This window comes from Oryctolagus cuniculus, chromosome 16 (assembly GCF_964237555.1).
Source record: "Oryctolagus cuniculus chromosome 16, mOryCun1.1, whole genome shotgun sequence".
NCBI classification, from domain to species: Eukaryota; Metazoa; Chordata; class Mammalia; order Lagomorpha; family Leporidae; genus Oryctolagus; species Oryctolagus cuniculus.
In genome coordinates this window covers 33774976-33799785 of record NC_091447.1, presented here as the reverse complement: position 1 = coordinate 33799785, position 24810 = coordinate 33774976, and the positions used below count along the sequence as shown (strand labels likewise).

At 40.4% G+C, this 24810-nt stretch overlaps 1 protein-coding gene across 1 annotated transcript in view; it reads right to left on the bottom strand.

Annotated features, from left to right (window-relative positions):
* Window positions 1-24810, bottom strand: part of VWDE (von Willebrand factor D and EGF domains) — a 52819-nt gene that overhangs the window by 21200 nt on the left and 6809 nt on the right. The window contains 13 exon segments of the mRNA XM_070059783.1: window positions 1751-1991; window positions 6065-6119; window positions 6121-6310; window positions 10128-10242; window positions 11792-11896; window positions 12371-12504; window positions 12507-12525; window positions 16457-16593; window positions 18999-19286; window positions 19289-19453; window positions 19456-19597; window positions 19599-19926; window positions 20068-20245. Of these exon segments, the coding sequence (XP_069915884.1) occupies window positions 1751-1991; window positions 6065-6119; window positions 6121-6310; window positions 10128-10242; window positions 11792-11896; window positions 12371-12504; window positions 12507-12525; window positions 16457-16593; window positions 18999-19286; window positions 19289-19453; window positions 19456-19597; window positions 19599-19926; window positions 20068-20245 (2097 nt within the window).

Sequence of the window (24810 nt, the reverse complement as noted above, 5' to 3'; positions counted from 1 at the left end):
CTGGCCTGGAAGAGGGGCAACTGGAACAGAATCTGGTGCCCTGACCAGGACTAGAACCTGGTGTGCTGGCGCCGCAAGGCAGAGGATTAGCCTAGTGAGCCACGGCACCCACCTTAGTGATTTTTTTTTTTAATGTTATTTAGAACAGTTGACTGCTTAGCTTAAGGAAAACTTTCAGTCCAGTTATTGCACTGGCTATAAAAATTTATGAAAACATTACACTGTGGCTGGTGCTGCGGAGTACCGTGTAAAGCTGCTGCCTGCAGTGCCAACATCCAATATGGGCACCAATTCGAGTCCTGGCTGCTCCACTTCTGATCCAGCTCTCCACTGGAAGATGCAGATTAAGCTCCTGGCTCCAGATCAGCCCAGCTCTGTCTGGCCATTGTGGCCATTTGGGGAGTGAATTAGCATATGGAAAACCTCTCCCTCTCTCTGCCTCTGCCTCTCTCTAACTCTGCCTTTCAAATAAATAAATAAATCTTAAAAGGCGGCCCGGGGTGGGGGTGCTGTGGAATAGCAGGTAAAGCTGCTGCCTACAGTGCCAGCATTCCATATGGGTACCAGTTTGAGTTCCGGTGGCTCCACTTCCTATCCAGCTCTCTGCTATGGCCTGAGAAAGCAGTAGAAGATGGCCCAAGTGCTTGGGCCCCTGCACCTGCGTGGAGGATCCAGAGGAGGCTCCTGGCTCCCAGCTTTGGATCAGCTCAGCTCCAGCCTTTGTGGCCATTTGGGGAGTGAACCAGGGGACAGAAAACCACTCTCTTTCTCTGACTCTGCCTCTCTGTAACTCTGCCTTTCAAATAAATAAATTAAAAAAAATAAATAAAAAGATAAAGGAAATGTTACATTGTGTTAGGAGAGTCAATCTTTTCTCAGTTAAAATTTTTTGAGATGAAGCAGTGTTCTTTGAAATGTTTAACAATTAATTTAATGAATAAATTCATAATCATTAATACATAGTAGCCCTTACACCGTGAAGTGACTAACATTTCAAATGTAATCTCTAACATGGTAGAAAAGAAATTTCTATATTCATAGTTCAACATGATACATTTTTTATTTTAAAATGCTGAAGAAAATAGGAATATCTGTAAATAGTCTTAGTTCAGCTATAATACTAAAATGTCTTAAAGAAATGCCTTTGAGAGAAATATAAGCTCAATAACTACGTATTTGCCAGTTTAATATTTACATTTATTTAACTTAAAAACATTGGTATGAGAAGTTAAAAAACTAAAGATCATCCTATATTTATTTCTAGAATCAGACATTTTAGAAGAGTTAATGAGTTCATGAATATATTAACATTTCATTTGATTTCAAATAAAATTTATACCATGACATTTCTAAGTTAATGAATCATTAATACAACCTCTCTAAAGTGATTATTTTTGTAAAATGGCACAATTTCTTGAATATTTCATATTATATTCAATATTATATTTCAATAATACTAATTTTAAATATATTCTTACCTACCAAATATAGGGATAAATTTTTAGGAATCTTCAAAACAGGTTCCTATAATACTATCACAGTTATAAAAATGGCAGAATCATAGGCAATTTATAATTTAAACAAGGATATGGGTAGCACACATATTCGTGGTACCTTTCATCATCATTTTAAAATGTGTATTAAAATCTTTGGCCCAACATTTGCTTGAGCGCTGTGTAGATCAGTGTTCCAGAGTTTTCCTTTCTAATTTGCCCAGATTCTCATTTAGTTCAGAGGGTCTGAAACATACCTTTGAACTCAGGTAGACAGTCACAGGAAAAATTGTGAAAACCCTCAGCACATTTTCCAAGGCCGCAACAGTTCAATCGGCACCCGCTGACATCCACGTCACAGAGACTGCCCTGGAAGCCAGCCGGGCAGACACACACAGAGACTGCCTGGAAGCCAGGGAGACAGACACTCCCGGCAGGAACTTTCATATCAGCCACACATGACCCCCCATTCGAACAATCACAAGACTTCACAGTCACCTTCAAAAGATAAGAAGGAAAGTGCTTTTTCAACGAAATTATCTTCAGTTTATGCCTCACTTATGATGACAGGTGTATGTGTAAATGTGGCCAAAACGTGTATTTTTGCAATATATGGATTAATAAGGGAATTATATCCTTTGCTAGGAGAATATCCAGAGTGTAAATTCTAAGGATAATTTTTTAAAGAACTGTTACCAAATAATAAACTTATATAAGTACACATCTGAAAAATGTTAAAAATGGAAAGCAACTGGTCATCAGAAATCACCCCCAAACCTAGACTGACAATGGTTGTTTGAATCACCAGATGAATATGACATTGAACACAATGCCTTTCACAATGCTGTTTCTGTATGCAAGTGTGTTCCAACAAAAACAGTTGTTAGGTAGTAAGAGCTTATGACATAATTTCAGAAGAAAGGAACTTAGTTGCCACAATTCATTATGTCTTACATCTACAATCTTGATTTTATTTTTAAAATTTTTTTCATTTTTTAAAAAGATTTCTTACTTCAAAAGAATGAGAGAGGGAGAGACAGAGAGAGGGCGAATGAGAGGCCGAACTTCCATCCACTGGTTCACTCCCCAGATTGCCATAACAGCCAGGGCTGGGCGAGGTCCAAGCCAGAAGCCAGGAACTTCATCCTGGTCTCCCATGTAGATGGCAGGGGCCCAAACACTTGAGCCATCATCTGCTGCTTTTCCAGGCCTTTATCAGGGAACTGGAATCGAAGTGGAGCAGCTGGCACATGAGCCAGCATCCATAAGGGATGCTGCTTCACAGGAGGCAGCTTCTACTTACCATGCCACAATACTAGTCTTAATGATTTTCATTTTATTTGAAAGGCAGAGAGACACAGAGATCATCCATCCTTTGATTTATTTTCTAAATACAAAAGCCAGGGCTGGGTCAGGCCAAAGGCAGCAGCCTGACTCAATCTGGGTCTCCCACTTGGGTGGTGGGGTCCCAAGCATTTGAGCCATCACCTGCTGCCTCCTTAGGCAAGAAGCTGGATTGGAAACAGAGGAGCTGGGACAGACTAAGCTCTCCAATATATGATGCTGGGGAAGCACATGGCACCCTAATGATGACACTAAACGTCTGCCCTTCTAATATCGGTTTTTAAGGTTTACTTGTTTTTAATAATTTGAAAGGCAGAGTGACACAGAGATTCAGAGAGATCTTCTCTCCTTTGGTTTACTCCCCAAGTGTCCACAGCAGCTGGGATGGGGCTAGACTGATCAGGAGTGAGGAACTCCATCTGGATCTCCCATGTGGGTGGCAGGGATCCTGTTCTTGGGCCATCACCTGCTTCCTCCCAGTGTGCATTAGTGCAAAGCTGGATCAGAACATGGACCAGGTTCTCTGACATAGAGCACAGGGATCCCAACAGTGGTGTCCTAACTGCTGCACAAAATGCCTGCTCCTAGAATCCTGATTCCTAATTCAACACCCAAGATTCATTCACTTGAAGGAAAGTACATGGTTATCAGTCTTTGATTAACTCACATCTTTCATGGAAGTAGAAATGAATGAGTTCTTTATCCCCAGGTGAGTAAAGAATAAAATGATGTCAATTATTAATTTAGTCTATTGTGGGGAGCAACTGGGAGCAACTCGGACTAGACTAAGTTACTGGAATTAAGACTTATTCTATGCATCTGCTCGCCCACAATATGGCACTGGGAGAGGAGGAAACAGCTTCTACACAGCTGCCTCCAGTTCAACCAATAAACTGTAGGACCTGCTCCTGATTGGAGGAGAGCAGCGTACTCGGCGTGTGGGTAGCAGAGTTGGGATTGGTGGAAGAGGACTATAAAGGAGGAGAGAGACAACATGCACCGGGAACATCTATCTGAAGGAACATCTGAGCAGCCCCCGAGAGAGCCGGCCGGCGGTGTGCCGCTCCCCTGCGGAAGTGGGGAAAGTGGCAGGGGGCCCGCCCCTCCACGGAGGTGGAGGGATGGTAGCCAACCCGGGAAGAACCAGCAGCAAACCCAGGGAGGGCCGAGCAGACAAAAGAACAGCGCAGGGTCCTGTGTTGTTCCTCCATGAAGAGGGGGAGCGACATAATGGTGCCGTGACTTGGATAGGAAACATAGGAGGGAAGAAACGGGAAGAAGTGGGAAAATACCGGAGAGAGAGACTAGCAAAGAGCCTAGGGAAAAGCCGAACAGAAAAGGTGCCGGAAGAAGCTATTGAAAGCCTAGGCAAAGACTCGCATACGGACTATGGCGGGGAAGCTGGGAGAAATCTCTAAGGTTGAAAGCGAAAGTGAAAGCTAGAACAAACAGACTCGGATATGGACTGTGGGGAGAAGCCAGGAGAAATGAGAGGGGAATATTGTTGGAAGAAAAGTTAGGGAAACATACTGGGTAGAGAAAAATGTTAGGGAAATTGAAGCCGCGAGGGCAGGCTGAGGCGGAGACGTAAGCCAGCTTGGGATTCTTCAAGTCAGCCCGGGGAGCAAAAGGTGAAAACCTGGAACCAGAGGCAGAGACGTGGGCCGCCAGGTTGGAATCCATCAGATTAGCCCGGGGAGCAAAAGACGGGAAGCCAAACTGAAAGGCAGAGACGTGAGCCAGGTTGAATTTGCCAGGTTAGCCCGGGGAACTTAGACTGAATACCGGTGGCGGAAACGTGAGCTAGGCTGTGTGATTCGCGGAAGCCGCTGCGTGCAGAGAGAGCACAGGGCGCGAATAGATAGGGAACGTGGGGCTAGCGCAAGGCCGTGGTGCGGACGCGAAGGGCGTGGAGACCGCGGAGAGCGCGCGAAGCCGGGAAGCAGCTCAGAGCCGGGAAGCCGCTGCAGGGCGAGGCGCCGAGAAGCAGCCTCAGGGCGGTCGCCGGGAAGCCGCGGGGATAAGAGAAACAGAAGTTTAGAAGTAAAATGAGAGAAATAGGAATGCTGGCAGATAGAAGTAAAATAGGAGAAATAGGAATGCCCGGAGATAGAAACAGAAAAATAAGGCCTCCCCACAACACGGCAATGAGAGAGTTTGGATTCGGTCTGCCTGATTAGTAAGACGATAAGCACCTGTGGGCAGCTGCAGGTCACCGAAGACAGGCACGTTATCAACACCAATAAGTCTCCCCACAAGACGGCAATGAGAGGGCTTGGATTCAGTTTGCCTGATTGATAGGGCTTGTAAGCACCTGCAGGCAGTTCTAGCAGAGCAGAGCATGTGCTGCAGGGCACCGAACACAGGCACGGATCAGCGCCTAAAAACCTCCTCACAACATGGCGAAGAGAGGACCCGGATTCGGTTTGCCTGATTGGTAGGGCTTGTAAGCACCTGTGGGCAACTCTAGCAAGCAGAGCAGAGTGTGTGCCGCGGGGCACCGAAGACAGGCGCGTTATCAACGCCAAAAATAAAAAGAAAGGGGGATCTGTGGGGAGCAACTGGGAGCAACTCGGACTAGACTAAGTTACTGGAATTAAGACTTATTCTACGCATCTGCTCTCCCACAATATGGCGCTGGGAGAGGAGGAAACAGCTTCTACACAGCTGCCTCCAGTTCAACCAATAAACTGTAGGACCTGCTCCTGATTGGAGGAGAGCAGCGTACTCGGCGTGTGGGTAGCAGAGTTGGGATTGGTGGAAGAGGACTATAAAGGAGGAGAGAGACAACATGCACCGGGAACATCTATCTGAAGGAACACCTGAGCAGCCCCCGAGAGAGCCGGCCGGTGATGTGCCGCTCCCCTGTGGAAGTGGGGAAAGTGGCAGGGGGCCCGCCCCTCCACGGAGGTGGAGGGACGGTAGCCAACCCGGGAAGAACCAGCAGCAAACCCAGGGAGGGCCGAGCAGACAAAAGAACAGCGCAGGGTCCTGTGTCGTTCCTCCATGGAGAGGGGGAGTGACAGTCTATGACTTTGGACTGGAGATTCTAAGGATTTACATTCCCATGAAGAATAGTCCAGGTTTTGGCAGTTTAATTTTCCTTGCAACGGTTAATAACTTCATTGCTGGTTACAATTAACAAAAAAAGCCTGTATTTTAAGTTTAAAATGCAACTGTTATTATTGTTGCAGATTCAGCTGACTACACCATAATCATAAAATTACCTCAATAGCAAGTCTGGTTTCGGCGCTGTAGTCATCATGGAGCGCGAGAGAACAGCACAGTGGTCTCTGACTCTGCTCTCCACATCAGCCGCCTTGCACCATAAACCGTGGCTCCTTCAGGGCCAGAATCCAGGGTAAAATGGACGTCAGAACATTCTGGATCAAAGGCCAGGAACCGGTACACAAAGTTTTCGCCATGAAAATCTGTAATTTGTCTTGTGGTGTTTATCACTGGGGGTTGGTTGTCTGTAACACAGAAAACACCTCTGTACTTTTATAGAAAAGCAAGTGGGAAGTGTGGCTCCAAGAGCTCCCACAGAAGACAAGCACTGCAGTCAAGAATGGCCTCTGCTAAAGCTCTATGAGCTACTTTCACTCTCCTTTTTTTTTTAACTTTTATTTAATGAATATAAATTTCCAAAGTACGATTAATGGATTACAATGGCTTCCCCCCCATACCGTCCCTCCCACCCACAACCCTCCCCTTTCCCACTCCCTCTCCCCTTCCATTCACATCAAGATTCATTTTCGATTATCTTAATATACAGAAGATCAGCTTAGTATACATTAAGTAAGGATTTCAACAGTTTGCTCCCACACAGAAACATAAAGTGAAAAATAATAGATGATTTTTTTTAAATGATGATGAAATCAGATCAGACCTATTGTCATGTTTAATCCCAGTGAGAGTCAAGTTGGGACTTGATAATTTTTCTTTTTTTTTCTTTTTTTTTTTTTTACAGAGGATCAGTTTAGTATGCATTAAGTAAAGATTTCAACAGTTTGCACCCCCATAGAAACACAAAGTGAAATATACTGTTTGAGTACTCATTATAGCATTAAATCTCAATGCACAGCACATTAAGGACAGAGATCCTACATGAGGAGTAAGTGCACAGTGACTCCTGTTGTTGACTTTACAAATTGACACTCCTGTTTATGGCATCAGTAATCTCCCTATGCACCAGTCATGAGTTTCCAAGGCTATGGAAGCCCTCTGAGTTCTCCGACTCTTATCTTGTTTAGACAAGGTCATAGTCAAAGTGGAGGTTCTCTCCTCCCTTCAGAGAAAGGTACCTCCTTCTTTGAAGACCTGTTCTTTCCACTGGGATCTCACTCACAGAGATCTTTTTGCCAGAGTGTCTTGGCTTTCCACGCCTGAAATACTCTCATGGGCTTTTCAGCCAGATCCGAATGCCTTTAGGGCTGATTCTGAGGCCAGAGTGCTATTTAGGACATCTGCCATTCTATGAGTCTGCTGAGTATCTCACTTCCCATGTTGGATCACTCTCCCCTTTATTTACTCTATTGGTTAGTGTTAGCAGGTACTAGACATGTTTATGTGCTCCCTTTGACTCTTAGTCCTTTCATTATGATCAATTGTGAACTGAAATTGATCACTTGGACTAGTGAGATGGCATTGGTACATGCCACCTTGATGGGGTTGAATTGGAATCCCCTGGTATGTTTCTAACTCTACCATTTGGGGCAAGTCCGCTTGAGCATGTCCCAAATTATACATCTCTTCCCTCTCTTATTCCCACTCTTATGTTTAACAGGGATCACATTTCAGTTAATTTTCAACACTTAAGAATAACTGTGTATTAATTACAGAATTAAACCAGTCATATTAAGTAGAACAGACAAAAAAACTACTAAGAGGGATAATGTATTAAGTTCATTAACAGTCAGGGCTATGCTGATCAAGTCACCGTTTCCCATAGTGTCCATTTCACTTCAACAGGTTTCCTTTTTGGTGTTCAGTCAGTTGTCACCGATCAGGGAGAACATATGGTATTTGTCCCTTTTTTTTTTTAACAGGCAGAGTGGACAGTGAGAGAGAGAGAGACAGAGAGAAAGGTCTTCCTTTTCCGTTGGTTCACCCTCCAATGGCTGCAGCCGGCGCACTACGCTGATAAGCCAGGAGCCAGGTGCTTCTCCTGGTCTCCCATGCAGGTGCAGGGTCCAAGCACTTGGGCCATCCTCCACTGCACTCCCTGGCCACAGCAGATAGCTGGCCTGGAAGAGGAGGAGCTGGGCTGGAAGAGGAGCAACCGGGACAGAATCCAGCGCCCCGACCGGGACTAGAACCCGGTGTGCAGGCGCCACAGGTGGAGAATTAGCCTATTGAGTCGTGGCGCTGGCTCACTCTCCTTTTTGAACATTTTTAATAAATTCACTTCCATTCTTAGAAAATAGAAAATAAGGGGCCAGTGCTGTGGTGTAGTAGGCTAAGCCTCCACCTGAGGTGCCACCATCCCATAATGGACACTGGTTCGTGTTCCAGCTGCTCCTCTTCTGATCCAGCTCTCCTCTATGGCCTGGGAGAGCAGTGGAGGATGGCCCAACTCTGGCCATTGCTGCCATTTGGGGATTGATCCAGTGGATGGAAGACCTTTCTTTCTGCCTCTCCCTCTCTTTGTAACTCTGCCTCTCAAGTATATAAAATCTTTTTTAAAAATATGAAATAAGTGATAGATGGGAGACCTAAAGCTTTGCTGTGACAGTGTGAAAGTATTTTGAATACAGCATGAAATATGTAAATACATTTTCACTGTCCAATTTGGATATACCCTTTCTGTCTTAAATTATTTCTAAGTGTTGAATATCTTCACCTCTCCCTGCCCGCCTCCCCCCTCTCTCTCAGTCTCACTTCCTCCCTTGGCAGCCCTCTTTCTCTGTTTCTCCCTTACTGTGTCTGCCTGGATTGCTCAGTGGCTCCTTGGACTCTGCAAGCTGCACCTGCTTCCCCAGTTGGAACTGCGAGTCATTAGTGGTACCTATCTTCAGTTCCTTCCAGGGGCTGAACTCACAAACTAGCAAAGAACTATTTCAGGGGATAGAGAATGTTCCCTTTATGCTCATGAAACAATGTTTAAAAATTTTATATTGTCTTATATTAAACATGTCTGCCTTCCTTGCCTGCTGATTTGACAGACAGAATTAATGGCCTCATTATATTGTATTAGGCATGAATACTCTGCTTGAAGCAATGAAGCACTTATGCAGGAGACAGTGGCTCTGGCTTCCCCCACCCCTGTAGATGCTTTCACAAGCAATTTAATTTATCGACCTTAATTTCCTCGTCCTTAATATGTGGGGTTAGAAACAGATATTTTAAGACCCCATATCCCTCTGAACACTAGGAATATATCCTGAAGTAAGTCATACCATGCCAACTAACAAACCTGACAGCAACTCAGAATAATACTCTGGTTTATTTGTCTCTTGCACTAGATTTTTCTTCAAATTTCCATTGCCTTCCCTGCAATAAACCATGAGTCTTGAGCCCAAGCTGTGACTCATCTGGCAAATAGTCTAGCGCAGTAATGAAACTTGCACACACATTAACATGTATAATGATGTTGCAAGGCACTGCATAAATAACACAAAGCTTTTTTGATTCCTTTGTTAAAATTACATGAGGCCAGAGGAAAGTCCTATCCTACTGTGTTTAATAATGACTGAGCAAGAGAACCTGGACACCCATGTGGAATCATACATGACTGTATTTAGAAAAGTGAGGAAATTATGTGGTATATGACTAAATCTGGGATATTTTTGGTGGAATAAAGTATCCCAAAATCATTTATAGCCAACAACACTACACACACAGCCACAGAATGGTTGTGCTGGAAGGAACTTGATGGATTACTGAGCCCAGATTTCTTCATTAACAGGTGATGAACCCATGGCTTTTAGGCTTAAATGGTTAACTGCCTTGTCACAAAACTGGACTGAGACCAAGCTAAGAAGGGAAAATTGTGTTTATCTTTGAATTAACAATTTCCATTTATCTCATTAATATATAATTCACAGTTGCTTTTCTTATCAAATATTAAAGCAAAAATCCACATTATATTTCAGTGTAATCACAGAAATTATATGTACATAAAGATTTTTTTCATCCTATATTTCCTCTGACAAAGTAAATTATGCAGTTAGATGCCAAATTAAACATAGTGTTCATCCATCTCAAAATACAGGTGTGTAAGTCATGGTTGAAAACCACTTTGAAAATAATTTGCATAGGAATTATTTGGATTAATCAAAAATAACTTACGTTCTAAAAATGACCAGGAAATTTTTGAAATTTCAGATCTACAAAACATATAAGAGCTGGAAGGTTTCTTATCCCAGTCAGTGTAGCAGACTCCACCAATAATGCAAACATTTTCCTAATGAATATTTTTTAAAAAGGAAAACATGAATAAGGATATGCCTATAGTTAGTTAACAGAAAAAAGTGCACACATAAGGACAAGAGCATATACACAGATACTTCTAATGAGAGCATATCACAAATGTATTTTGATTAGGAAATCAATTCTGTATCATAATCATAAATGTATCTTAGAAAACAAATTATTCTCTGTACATGCAAATGTCTATGAAACGGATCAATCTGGAGAAATATGAAAGTACCTATAAGCTGTATCTGTGTGTAAAATTAGGTTATAAATAACATGGGAGGAAGATCTTTTTTTGTCTTCTTTTCACTGCTAACCTCATGTTAAGAGTGCTTTATTTTTAAAGAAATGGAATGGAAATTATTTTTTCCCCTGAAAATCTTAGAGTCACATTACTTCATAGTTATCTTCCTTTTTGTAGCAGCCCACACATATTCTGTGAACACAGTAAACTTGACTAGATCCACAGAACAATTCTCCAGACAAGATCATGGATTTCATCACACAGAATGCTGGAAGAGGTGCTGACGCACACAGGAAGGATGCTAAATGCAGCAATCAGTCCTGACTTGGGAATATTTTATTCAGGAGATAAAAACTTTGCTCATTTCACAAAATCTTCTCTGGTATCACCTGAAATGCCACACAAAAATTACAACAACCAACCTAGCCTGAGAGCATAAAACCACCTTGAATAACGCCATTTTAAAAGTACTCATGCTGGCGCCACGGCTCACAAGGCTAATCCTCTGCCTGTGGCGCCAGTTCTAGTCCCAGTTGGGGTGCCGGTTCCGTCCCAGTTGCTCCTCTTCCAGTCCAGCTCTCTGTTGTGGCCCAGGAAGGCAGTGGAGGATGGCCTAAGTCCTTGGGCCCTGCACCCGCATGGGAGACCAGAAGGAAGTACCTGGCTCCTGGCTTCAGATCAGCACAGCTCTGGCCGTAGCGGCCATTTGGGGAGTAAACCAACAGAAGGAAGACCTTTCTCTTTGTCTCTCTCTCTCACTGTCTAACTCTGCCTGTCCAAAAAAAAAGTACTCATGGACCTATAGAAATGTGCTGTTGTTCTATAATCCACCAAGGAGTGGGTACTTGCTTGGCCCTATGAATTTAATTGCCTGAAAAAGCTCCCCATAAAAGTGTTAGCCTTGTACATTTTACACACTGTACCTGAATGCATGCCATTTGTCACAATGAGGACTGGAGAATCACAAAGCAATATCTCTTGGGAAAAATATTATTACTACTGAAAGACCCATGTAAGGAGCTATGAAGGAGTAATTAATCCAGTCTGCATTCCCTCTTGATATTTTTTAGAAATAAACAATCTGCCACTTCAAAAGGTTGAAGATATAACCTCTTCCTTGCTATTTCAACAAGAGTTATAGGAAGAATAACAATTTCAATTAACTATTTATAAACTTGAGGAAGGCCTCTCTCTATTAGTCTTTCTAATATGAATATGAAAAATTCACAATTTGCCAGCCTAGGAAATTAAAATGCTTATGTTATGAATGTGAAAAGGATGAAAAGATACATACCTTTATCATACGTGAGTCATGTTCATGGAAACCACAGACTTGACAAACGCCATCGTACATGATTACTGTTTTGGAATTACTGAATTTATGACCATCGTTAGATACCTGTAAGTAGTAGCTCTGTAAGATAATTTGCTCTAAGTGTAGCCTCACAAATTCACATGAAATTTTATATAAAAGTTTATTTATTTATTTATTTTTGACAGGCAGAGCGGACAGTGAGAGAGAGAGAGAGAGAGAAAGGTCTTCCTTTTGCCGTTGGTTCACCCTCCAATGGCCGCCGCGGCCGGCGTGCTGTGGCCGGCGCACCGCGCTGATCCGAAGGCAGAAGCCAGGTGCTTATCCTGGTCTCCCGTGGGTTGCAGGGCCCAAGGACCTGGGCCATCCTCCACTGCACTCCCAGGCCATAGCAGAGAGCTGGCCTGGAAGAGGGGCAACCGGGACAGAATCTGGTGCCCCAACCAGGACTAGAACCTGGTGTGCCAGCGCCGCCAGGCGGAGGATTAGCCTGTTGAGCCATGGTGTCGGCTATAAAAGTTTATTTTATTTATAAATATGAAGGTAGCTTTTTATTTTTACCTTTAATTGCCACTTTGCAATTGGTTTCTCACCCATCAGATACACAGCATCAGACAGCTGGACACCAGTAGGCAGCTGACAATCCACAGTTCCGCTACTTTTGAAAACTGCCTGTGTATAGACGGGGTCTCCAGCACCCATTTACTGCTATTATACTGAAGGCATAATGAGACAGCAATTAGCCTGTTAAGTTACAGAAATATTTTGCTAGTCTATTACATATAATAGAAATGTAACTTTTAAAATACATGCCTGGTATAGAGAATCTATAATAAGGGAACAAAAGACATATTGAGAGTGAGGTGGGTTTTTTTTATTTTTTTATTTTATTTTTTTTTTAATTTTGACAGGCAGAGTGGACAGTGAGCAAGAGAGAGACAGAGAGAAAGGTTTTCCTTTTGCCGTTGGTTCACCCTCCAATGGCCGCTGCGGCCGGCGCACCGCGCTGATCCGAAGCCAGGAGCCAGGTGCTTCTCCTGGTCTCCAATGCAGGTGCAGGGCCCAAGGACTTGGGCCATCCTCCACTGCACTCCTGGGCCACAGCAGAGAGCTGGACTGGAAGAGGGGCAACTGGGACAGAATCCGGCGCCCCCACCCAGACTAGAACCTGGTGTGCCGGCGCCGCAAGGCAGAGGATTAGCCTATTGAGCCGCGGCGCCGGCCAAGAGTGAGTTTTATTAACAATAATGAAAAAAAGTATACATCTTAAGTTGATCTAAACTGCTTCTAAAAAGTCTTCTATTTCTTGAGGATTTCAATTAACAAACATTATCAATTAGCCATATATAATGAGTAACTATGTAATGACTTTTGGGGGCAAGAGGAAATGTAGTTGACTATGTAGTTGATAAAGAGTGGATTAATCTCTGGCCTAGAAACTCTGTTACTTCATTTCTAAAATATCCCACCTTCTCCATCTCCTTGAAACTTGCTTTTGTGCCCTCTGCACGGTTTCCAAAGGTTCTAGGACCCACCTCTCTGACCAAGCCTGACTGCACCACACAGGCCGAAGCTGCGACAGTGTTTCATTTCCTTGGGCTATTTTAACTTTGTACCAAAGAGTTCATTGAGCCAGTCTGCATCTGGTGACTTGAGCTGCAAGATACAAAACTCTGGGATCATTGGTAGCCGTTTTCTTCACTTTGTGAAGAAAGTCCACAGACAGTAAAATGGAAAATTGAAGCCCATGAAGTACAGAAGAGCTGACCCACATACAAATGTGTGCACAAACGATCTTCATGGTGCTCAAGTCCTAAGTTCAAGATATTTTTCCCCTCAGAATTCAGCTACTTTCTTATCATTGATTCTTCAAGAAATATACTGCCTTCATCATAAATATTGCTTTAGCTTAAATAGTTAATGTAATTTGAAACTGAAATTCCAGTCAATTTATACTATTTAATAACTTAGTGACATTATTATGTTTAAGCTACACTTGCAATATTATTTTTTAGTGTTGGAAATGCATCAGTTTCTGAAAAGGAAATACCAGAATAATTTCCTAGGTTCTGAAAGCTTCAGAAACAACTAAAAGGATTTATTGATTTCCAAAATTTAATTTATTTATGTTTTTAAAATTTACCATGGTAGAATGTTTCCAGCTAAGCAGAAATGGTTGTGTGGCATGCCAATGTTCCAATAGTGTTGTTCAGAAGTAAAAGGAAGACAAGAACATGCTAGTCTGTAACTGGTAGAAACCATCTTGATGAAGATTTGATGACTCAGCAGTGGCATGAATCCGCATGTGCAACAGGACTGCACAGTCTGGCTTAGCAGGTCTAGCACAAGTTCACAATACTGGAGGAGGAATGACACCAGTATCTCATGACACCTACACTTAGTTGGATGCAGAGTCCTTTGGCTTCCCGTGAGTAGAGGAGACTCCAGCCAACGACTGGGGATGTAAGGATTAGTTCCACCCCTTTGTTGACAGGGGCCTATCCAAAAACAAGGAATAAACATGCTTCTATTTTCCTCCCATTCGTCAATACTTTGTACCTATTATTTACTGAAGCCATTACAATGAAAAGAGACCACAGAGCAAATGACAGATAAAAAATAATTTTACTGTTGCTGTAAGTGAGATTCAAATAAGGTATAATATAAAGGAAGTTGCTAAATCTAACTAGCACCACCAAGGAAGGCTTTAGAAATAAATGACTGCCATTCAGACACCAGGAGCAACATCATGGAAGTGTGATTCAACATGGCAGAAGAGAACAGCATGAGAAAAGACAGAGAAGCATGAACCAGCACTTTAGCAGAGTGACAGCAAGAGGTGCAGGCATGCAAAAACAGACAGGACTTCAATCAGAAAGGGTCGTCCATTTAAGGGATAACAACCTTAATTCTATCTGATACATCAGCAATTTAAAAATTGGATCCTGTAAAGTCCTGGCTGCTTTTGTGAGAGTAAAGGAAATGAATAGGTGACTGAGTTTCTAGTTAAAATCTTTTTTTTTAAATTACTACTGCAAAAGCATAGAAAAGTATATGTACTATGATAATACCCTTTATGTAAAAAAAGAGGTAGGTGTATATTCCTTTGCACAAAATATACAGTAAAAACAAGCTAGAACAGTAATGAGAGTGGCTGCCTCCTTGAGGGGATGGATGGCAGTAGAATGGGAAGCAGGTGGTAGAGATAAGAACGTGGCACTTCCCTGAGTATACATTTTGTGTAGCTTCATCTCCCAGAACCATGATCCGATTTCACATTCCCTTCAAATAAGGAAATAACTGAAAGCAACCAATGTATGGCAGAAACTCAAAATGCTATATAGCCTAGTTGTATTACAAATGAAACACGTAAGCACTCTGAATAGGGTAGGAAAGAGAGCCAATCTGTCACTGTGGATCCCAGTATTTATCTTTATGTTGTGATCTCATTTTGTAAATCTTCACTAAGGGAAGAGAAGGCCTTTGAAAACCGTCATTGTTCAAGACGAGGGCTGGAAGAAATGGACTGAACTTCAGCACAACATAAAATAAGTACCAGCTATGTAATCCAATCTTGGTTTGGGCAACTGAACCTATTTCTTCTATGGTTCTGTACAGTTGCTAAATAATTTCAGATTTTATTCTTTGTTTACTAGATGTTTGGAAAAGGGAAGGAGTATGAGAGCAAATTACAACATACATCTGAAAGTAAGTATAAGATGTATTTTCAGTAGAATATAAGTTTTTAAACTTCTCCCTTGTCAAATCACTTAATTGTAATATAATGTCACATGATTTATTGTGCTAAGGGCAATATAATTTTTGCCCTCTCAAGTGATACTGATATTACACATTTATCTTTCCAATGTGTGTTTTATTACTTCATTGGGATTAATATATATTTCATGATTATTTTGAAAGGCTTTACCTACAAAATATTGAAATAAGCAAACTTGTTGTGTTTGACAAAAACACATACAAGTTATCTCCTCCTGAAAATTCTCAATCTTAGAATCACACTTAACTTCGTCAAAGAAAAAGAATGATAAAATATGATTTGCTGTTTTAAGTTTTCAGCTTACCCACATAAACACTTTCTATGATAAAAAGGTGTCCTTAAAATAAAAATCATACTTGAACAAAGAAAAGGAAGACCACATAAATAACCATCAAAATAAGAAATAATTTAATATACTAATGTTCTAACTGAGTGATCATGTCTGCTTTTGTAGTCTCAAGAAAGAAAATCTCTAATTTTGGGGGTGGGCAGGTAAATTCTCCAATCTGAAGTCTAGGGTAAGAGAAACAAAGGATGAGCAAAGTCAGCAAAGTCAGCAAGTCCTGACTCTGGGGTCTGCAAAAAGGACATGTTCTTGTCTCTACATCTCACAGCTCACGCAGGCTGCCCTGGCCAAAAACATCTTCATTCTAAGGGTTTTACATTTTAAGAAATATTGAAGTTTACACATTTTTTGTTATAACTGAAAACAGTTATACAAAATACTTCAACTCAATCATTTTCCTGTCCAGCTCTCTGGGCATTTATTCTTTGGATTATGTTGCTAATTGACAGACCACACTAACCCATAATAAAATTAATCTGAGAACACATAAACTCAATTTTTTTCAACTCTGTAATTAACAAACCTGAAGTTCAGTAACTTCACATTTAATTGAAGGCGATTCTTTGAATCCTCGACCAAAAACTCCCACCATCATACAATTATATTTTTGAACATCACAGAATCCAGCATGCTCAAGCTCTGTAATTTCAGCAGCCTTGTCTTTGGAAAAAAATTACAATAATTAGGCCAGGTATCCTTTAGTTCCAGAAACACCCTAATTATTTTAAGATTAAAATTAAAATCATATGTAAAATAATATTTCAAAGTGTAGTCCAATTATTTCCTTTTCTTTTTTTTTTATTTATTTTTTTTAGAGATAGGTCTTCCTTCCATTGGTTCACTCCCCAAATGGCTGCTACGGCTGGCGCGCTGCGCCAATCCAAAGCCAGAAGCCAGGCGCTTCCTCCCGGTCTCCAATGCGGGTGCAGCACCCAATCACCTGGGCCATCCTCCACTGCCTTCCCAGGCCACAGCAGAGAGCTGGACTGGAAGAGGGGAAGAGGAGCAACCGGGACAGAATCCGGCGCCCCAACTGGGTCTAGAACCCAGAGTGCCAGTGCTGCAGGCGGAGGATTAGCCTAGTGAACCACGGCACCGGCCATTCCAATTATTTCCTACATTAATAAAACTATTACATCTTAAGAGTAATCTGGCATTAAAATGCTATTTGCATCATAAATATAGCATTATAAACACTCTCAGTCCCTAAATATATCAGTTTCATTAAGGTTTTATTAATATTTCATATTAATTAAGCATAAATGTTAAAAAGTAACTACTGTTATGAAATACGATTTGGTTTTGCCATTTTGGTTTGTGCAATATAGATGTGCTATAAGAAATGATTTAATAATAAAATAGTATAGGTAGCAATATAACATGCTAAAAATCTCAAAACATTAACATATAGAAATAATTAACAAAATTTATGTATGCTATTGCCCTAGTAGTGTTGATATTCCCATCTATTTTTGTTACATTGCATGTTCCTATAATTTTATGTTACTTCTCAGACACTGAAGAAAAAAATGTCTTCTACCAGAGTTGACTGACATTTATATGGTTATAATTCTCTGGCCCTGGTCTTGGTAAAGGCATTCATTGTCTATATCAGTGATATCTAGTCATCAAAATGAGTGTGCATTGTGTAAAAGTACTTAACTCATCTGCCCTAGTTTGAAAAAAATCTAAGAATAATAGAACTTTACTGGCAATAAGTTATAAAATCATGTCATGTGTATAAAAAACTCTAAAAATCTTCATGAAAGTAAAAATATAAAAGTGCTAGCTCAGTCTTTCAAACATTCAACAATTGTTTATTGAGTAGTCTCCGGTATTTGATATTATTCTAGGTACTCGGGACATAGCAATGGACAAACAAAATCCCTCCCTTCATGTAACGGACATTCTAGCATAAGACAGAAAATAAACTAAAAAGTAAGTATAAAGTATACCGATAGGTTTCCAGGAACATGGAGAAAAAGTATATTAACTACATTAAAAGAGATAAAGGCTGAGATTGTGAGATGAGAACTATTCTAAAACAGCACGAAGTTCTTTGCTGGTAATAAGACATTTGAACTGCGAAGTGAAGGAAAGCAGCCATTGAAGATTTGCAGTGGAAAATGCTCCAGTGAGTGGGAATCGTAATGCAAAGTCCTGAGGTAGGAGCAGGCCTGGATCCTCCTGCGGGACAGCCAAGCAGCCAGTGTCGCTGGGGAGCAGGGAGCTAGCTGGAGAATGAGACAAACTGAGTGTGGCATGTGTGGGGCCAGGACTCAGAGTTTCCAGGCCGTTGTGGGGAATGTGGATTTTACTCTGAAGGAGAGTTAACTGAGGGGTTTGAGTAGTGGATCAAGATGATCTGACGTACATTCCAAAGGATTCCCTTTTGTGGACGGTGTGGACTAGGGTTGTAGCACGGAAAGATAAAATGGTCTAAAGCTAGAGCTGATTGCTGCTCATGGATTAAACTTGAGGCTTGAGAGAAAAAGAAAAATCAAGCATGACTACAAGTTCTTAACATGAGCAATTAGAGGAATGAAGTTTGCATTTGCTGAGATGAAAAATGCTGCAGACAGAAATGGACAGGACAGCGGTTGTACAGGGAAATCAAGAGTTACTGGTTTACTGGTTAAAGCATCCAGACCGAATCTTTTAAATTTCTTTCTCTAACATGTTGAGACAAAATAGTTGTACCATATAGATAGATGAGTTAGAGAAAATCAGTGTTAAGCAAATTAGTGCAATTAGCAAAATAATATAAACACAAGGCTTAACAATATTCCATCTGAGTCTACAAAAGATGAGCATCTCTATTAGGCAGAGATCAGTAGTGTGCGAAGGCCCTGCGATCAAGTGAACTTGACTGTGTCAGGGAACAACACAGAAAGCAAAGCAGCTGCAGAAGAATGACACGGTGACAGCAGTTTGGAATGGCACTGCATGCAAGATAATTTCTCTACATAATCTGAGTTAATCCTGCTAAGATACTGAAGGTATAAAAGAACATTTTGTAATCAAATGTCACCCACGATATCAAAGCTTGCAGAGAGTTTACTCACCATATGAATTGCTGCAGTCAGAGGAATGAAAGCCTGGGAAGCACACACATCCCCACTCCACACACCGCCCATCGCCACTGCAGAAGTCGGGGCATTGCAGTACCGAGAGAATGTCTTCAACTGACTTGAGGTATTCAGCAGTGTCATACCTCCCCTCTTCCAAAATCTTCTTTTCACATTCATTTTCTAGAAGAGCCACAATTGCTTCCACCCAGCTAAGATCATCTTTTAGCCAAATATCCTTAATGCACATACCTACAACGGTGCCTAGACTCTCACAGAGAAAGGGAGGCAGAGCCTGCCTATGCTGGAGTGGGCCAGCGTCTGCTGGCAGAGCGCCAAGGTGCTGTGTGCAGTGAGGCCAGAAGGTGTGGGCCACGAGGGGGCGAACTCCTGCTGGACATCCTCTGCATGGTCCTCTGGGAAGAAATAAGCAAACTCTTCCAGGTCAGTTGGCTGAGGCTTTGGAAAGCAAACAAAGGAAGAAACCCTTACAAGCTGCGCCCTTTCCATCTGTTTTGTTGATTCCACTTCATTTCTTGGCTGTGTCTCTCACTGTCTAAAGTTTTTTGAACATCTTTTTTGTTTCCTGGATATTTTTTGTGAATGTGAGTTTAGATTGGTTAGGTTTATACCTTTTTGATCTCGTGGAAAGAAATTATTTTCTTCTTGAGATGCATGCTTAAGGATCCCTCTAACCTGAGCTTCCAAATTAACATACTATAAGGTGACATCGAGTTCTGGTATCAAAGGGACTCGGACATGTCACAGGTCTTTGCAACCTGAAGCACGTTCTAATTGAAAAGCACCGTCCAGATGATTAGAAGATGAATAAAACGAAGCAGTGTCCAACGAGCAGCTACAACAGGATAGCTTTCCAGGTGATGCTGCAGACACTGGCATTGTGGCACTGTGTCCTGGTAAAATCCTTCCAGATGCAACAAAGAAGAGCAATTAGGACAAGAACAATTTTCCTAGAAATGTCTTACAAAAAAAGTAGACTATTGAGTCACCATGCATTTTAATTCTAATATTAACAATCATAAATGAAAAACAATTTACTTCTCACCTCCATTCATTAATAAATGCCACACAATTATTAAAATTTTGATCAATTTTGATTCCATTTTTGTCATGGAAATCATTTTCTGGATTTTCATCAAAAGTATCTGGGCGCTCTGTTATGTTCATGCCCCATTCACTAAGATCAGCATGGATAAATGCTCCTGAAGAAAACCAGACCTGAAACACAGAAATAACCCATTCAAAAAAAAAAAAAAAACAAAAACAAAAGAAAAGATATTGGAGCAATATTCCATAAGGACTTAGAAAAAAACTATTAGGTAATTAATAAATAAACTCAGTTACTCAGTTATTTCTTCAATATAAGGAGACTTAAAAGCCCATGAAAAATTAGAGTAAAAATTTCATGAAGTTTTCAAAGCCTTCTCATATAAAAAGAGAACAAAATGATAATTAGGAAATGACCTTCCTTTTACTGTCATATTGAGAAAATAATGGATTTTTGCATTTTGATGACTTGAAATTTGATCACCACATTGGTCTTTTTATTGTGATTTATTGTTTTCAATCTCATTAGTTGATTAAAGTGAGGTATTTTACACAATTAAAAGAGATATACATCTTGAGGCTAATGTTACCAAGTAATGATTCTGATAATTGTTTAATAAAGAACTAGATTGTCATGCAGTTAACTTACAGAGATAAATATAATTCTAGAGGAACCCATATGCCTGTGGCTACTCAGGTTTCTCTTGCTATCAGTAGGCAAATAGAGTCAGAAGCCAAATTATAATCACAAGTTTGCTTGTGGAGTTGGCAAGCAAAGCAAAGGGAGTTTGCTGAATTCCCATGTTGCATTATTATGAACCACCTTTCTGTCCCAGGAAGATCTTATCGCCCAGAATGGCTCCACGGATGTCGATGTGGTGAATTTTCTAAAAGTCACTGAAGATATGCTACCTGTTTGCTTCCCAACCCTCCTCCAGGTTTTAATTTTTTTAAAAAAATTTAAAAACACAACTTTTTCTTCTTTTTACAAAAATTCCATGTGTTCACTACAGAAAATTATTTTAAAGGCAAACAAACTTCTCATTCTGACCAAAGCAGGAGTAGTTAATATTGAAATCTTATTGCAAATTCTTTGAAAATCTCTCCTATACTTCAAGAGTATCTTTGCCTGTCAACACAAACACATCCACTCTGTCATTTTCATGACCAGAGTGTTCTATTAGGTGACATCATTACACTGAGTTTTAGTTAAGCTCCTTTATTGGTCACGGACTCTTTATAACTTTCCCTTCTTATGAGAAAAGATATATTGAATGTTATTGGTGTTATGCACACCCTTAGTTATTTTATTATAATAAATTTCTAAGAACTTATTCTTGGTAAAATCATATATGTAAAATCATGCATAGGATCATGTTATATCAGCACGCACCCCCTGTAAAGTCTGTTACTATTTGTATTCTATCCACTACCAATTCCACAAAAAGACACTTGAACTGTTTTTATAGTACATATTTGATTACTAGTGAGGTCACAGAATTTTTTGCTGGTGATTTATATTTTTGACATATTTATCAGTCTTATTTCTTTTGTGAATTACCTTTTTATTGTATTTGCTCATTTAAACTGGGAGTGCTGATTATTCCTTAGTGATTATATAAGAGTTTTTTCTATTACTATTTTATATGTAGGAAATATGTTCCCAATTTTTTATTTATATCTGGTGCTCAATGATGGAATTCTGTAAATAATGTTATGTGTAACAATCATTATTAATTTCAATAAGTATTATAAAACATACACTTATATTTTTAATATCTTCATTTAAATTTAAATTTGAGTTATCTGAAATTTACTTATTTGAAAGATGAGAGGAAGATGAATAGGACCTTAAGATACAAACAGCTCACAGATATGAAATACAATCTTTAAAAAATATTAGTGAATATATAACCTTGGGTGTTTCTTGACATTAAAGTCTCTCCACATATTTATCAGCTCTTTCCTAAAGTTATATTGTGCTGCATTTATTCATTTCAAAAATGTATTACCTATTCTTGAATAATTTATTTTTAATTATTTCCTGTCATCTCTGCCTAACAAACCATTTATTAAACATTGTCAAACTTTTATGAATAATTACCTAATTCATCATACTGAAATCTTTAAATAAGGGAGATTAAATTTGAGTTTTAACTTTGTTGTGTCAATGTGTGCATCATAGATGAACAAAATTTTATTCCCTCTAAGATCAGAGTTAATCTAAATGTTACTTCTAGAATGAAGTAATGTTGACAAATCATAGCTCCTATTTTAATAGATGATAGGAGCTCATACAAATTAAAGAGATGAAAATATATCTAATATTAAAATTCATGCATACTGTGACTTTTGTTCCTAAGTAAGATTCAGTTATCTTGATATTGCTGGCTCCATCTTGGCTCTTTACAAACAAATACAGTGTGATTTGTACAGGTGACCACTGCACATATCCAAGGTAACCACATCACCTTCTTCCTTGGCAACAAACCCGCAGTTACATGACACAGGATAGTGCAAGCTTCCACAGTCCCACTGACGTATGTGGACTTCAAAATCATGTGACATACTCTTATAAAGCACAAATGTTCCGGTCTTGAAATTTTCATATAACCTATCATTAACAGAAGACAATCACATTAAGAATCTACATGAAATATCACAATAGCATGTTACAAACCAAAAATGTTTATTAAATTCATTTACAGGCATTCCATACATCTTGATGCCAGAATGAGAAATTGAGATTTCCAATGGCTTCCAATCTCATGGCTTCCCACAACATTAGGCACTGAATGAAATAAAATGGCATTAAATCCCCCAACCTCCCTCACTAATCATTTCTTCCCTCTCACCTCTGCAGTTCCCTGCACTCCTGGGCAGGGCAGTTTTGCAGAACAGTCTTTCCATATTTGCAGGCCCAAGTTCACTGGACTTTATTCAAGCATTTCTTTCAATGTCACCTTCACTTAATGTCCTTTCATCACCCCTCTATTTTCATATAAATTGAAACCCCTCCTTCCAGCCTTCCTCTTCTACTCTGATTAGTTTTCTTCACAGCCCATAATCTACTGATTTTATCTACTGATTGTGTTGGTTCAAAGGTCAGCTCACAGAGGCAGGAGTTTGCTTTGTTTATTACCATACCCACTTCACTTAGTCTTAGACCATGGCTTATCACCTTGCTGCTGCACAGCTGATCTGGTTAAAATAAGTTGATTAAATTCATCACCACTTGTAAGCCTTTAGCTACAACCATAAAAGATCTTTTTTATGGAACCAATTCTTCCAACACTTCAATATTTGTTCCAACCACTGGAATACCATTTTCACTGGAGAGGTTCTCTACCTATTCGCACATACTGAGTACAATTTCACTGAAAATGATCACATTAAAGTTAAAAAAAAAAAAAAAACCCACAGACTACTTTGCATCAGGCAGACAATTTTGGCTCAATAAAATGAGGTATTCTTATCATTTTGCTTAAGGGAGGATGGATCCCTCAGAAGAATACAAATATTTCTATGCAGATATTAACAGCATGGCAGCTTAGACTACTTTTTTTTTTTTTTTTTAACAGGCAGAGTGGACAGTGAGAGAGAGAGACAGAGAGAAAGGTCTTCCTTTGCCATTGGTTCACCCTCCAATGGCCGCCGCGGCCAGCACGCTGCGGCCGGCGCAACGTGCTGATCCGATGGCAGGAGCCAGGTGCTTATCCTGGTCTCCCATGCGGGTGCAGGGCCCAAGGACCTGGGCCATCCTCCACTGCACTCCCAGGCCACAGCAGAGAGCTGGCCTGGAAGAGGGGCAACCGGGACAGAATCCGGTGCCCCAAACGCGACTAGAACCCGGTGTGCCAGCGCCGCAAGGTGGAGGATTAGCCTAGTGAGCCGTGGCGCTGGCTTAGATTACTTTTTGATCATTCTGCCTATTTTACTTTATATTTGATAGGGAAATATCCAGGTAATCATGATAGTTACAACAGTTTATGAGTATTCTTGTCATAAACTAAGAGTGATTAGTTTTTAAAAGTAATACCAATTTTTTTAAAAAGATTTATTTATTTATTTGGAAGGCAGGGTTACAGAGAGGCAGAGGCAGAGAGAGAGAGAGAGAGAGAGAGAGAGAGAGAGAGAGAGAGAAGTCTTCTATCCAATGGTTCACTCCCCAGATGGCCGCAATGGCCAGAGCTGTGCCGATCTGAAGCCAGGAGCCAGGAGTTTCTTCTAGATCTCTCACATGGGTGCAGGGGCCCAAGGACACGGACCACCTACTTCTTTCCCAGGCCACAGCAGAGAGCTAGATCAGAAGTGGAGCAGCTGGGACTTGAACCAGCGCCCATATGGGATGCTGGCACTGCAGGTGGCAGCTTTACTTCCTATACCACAGTGCCGGCCCTAGTAATACCAATTTTTTAGTTTAATAATTTTGCCTAAACCTAAAAAGTTTTTTTATTATTACATAGAAATGCAACATACTAAAAATCACTATAATAAACAGCTTAATCATTATTAAAAAATAAACTATTAAGCAAAAATAAATTTCTGCTTTTTCCTATCCTTCATTTTTACAAATGTAGCTATAAAACCAGTCCATGTTTTTAGCAAGGATGAGATTTTAAGACAAAAATATTCTGCACAAACTAGTATTTTGAGAAAAGCCAGTGACGGCCACATATGCCTTCCTTTCTAATTTTTCAGTGGTTGTGACTAAGAAATTACTAAACAGTTTGCATTTTAA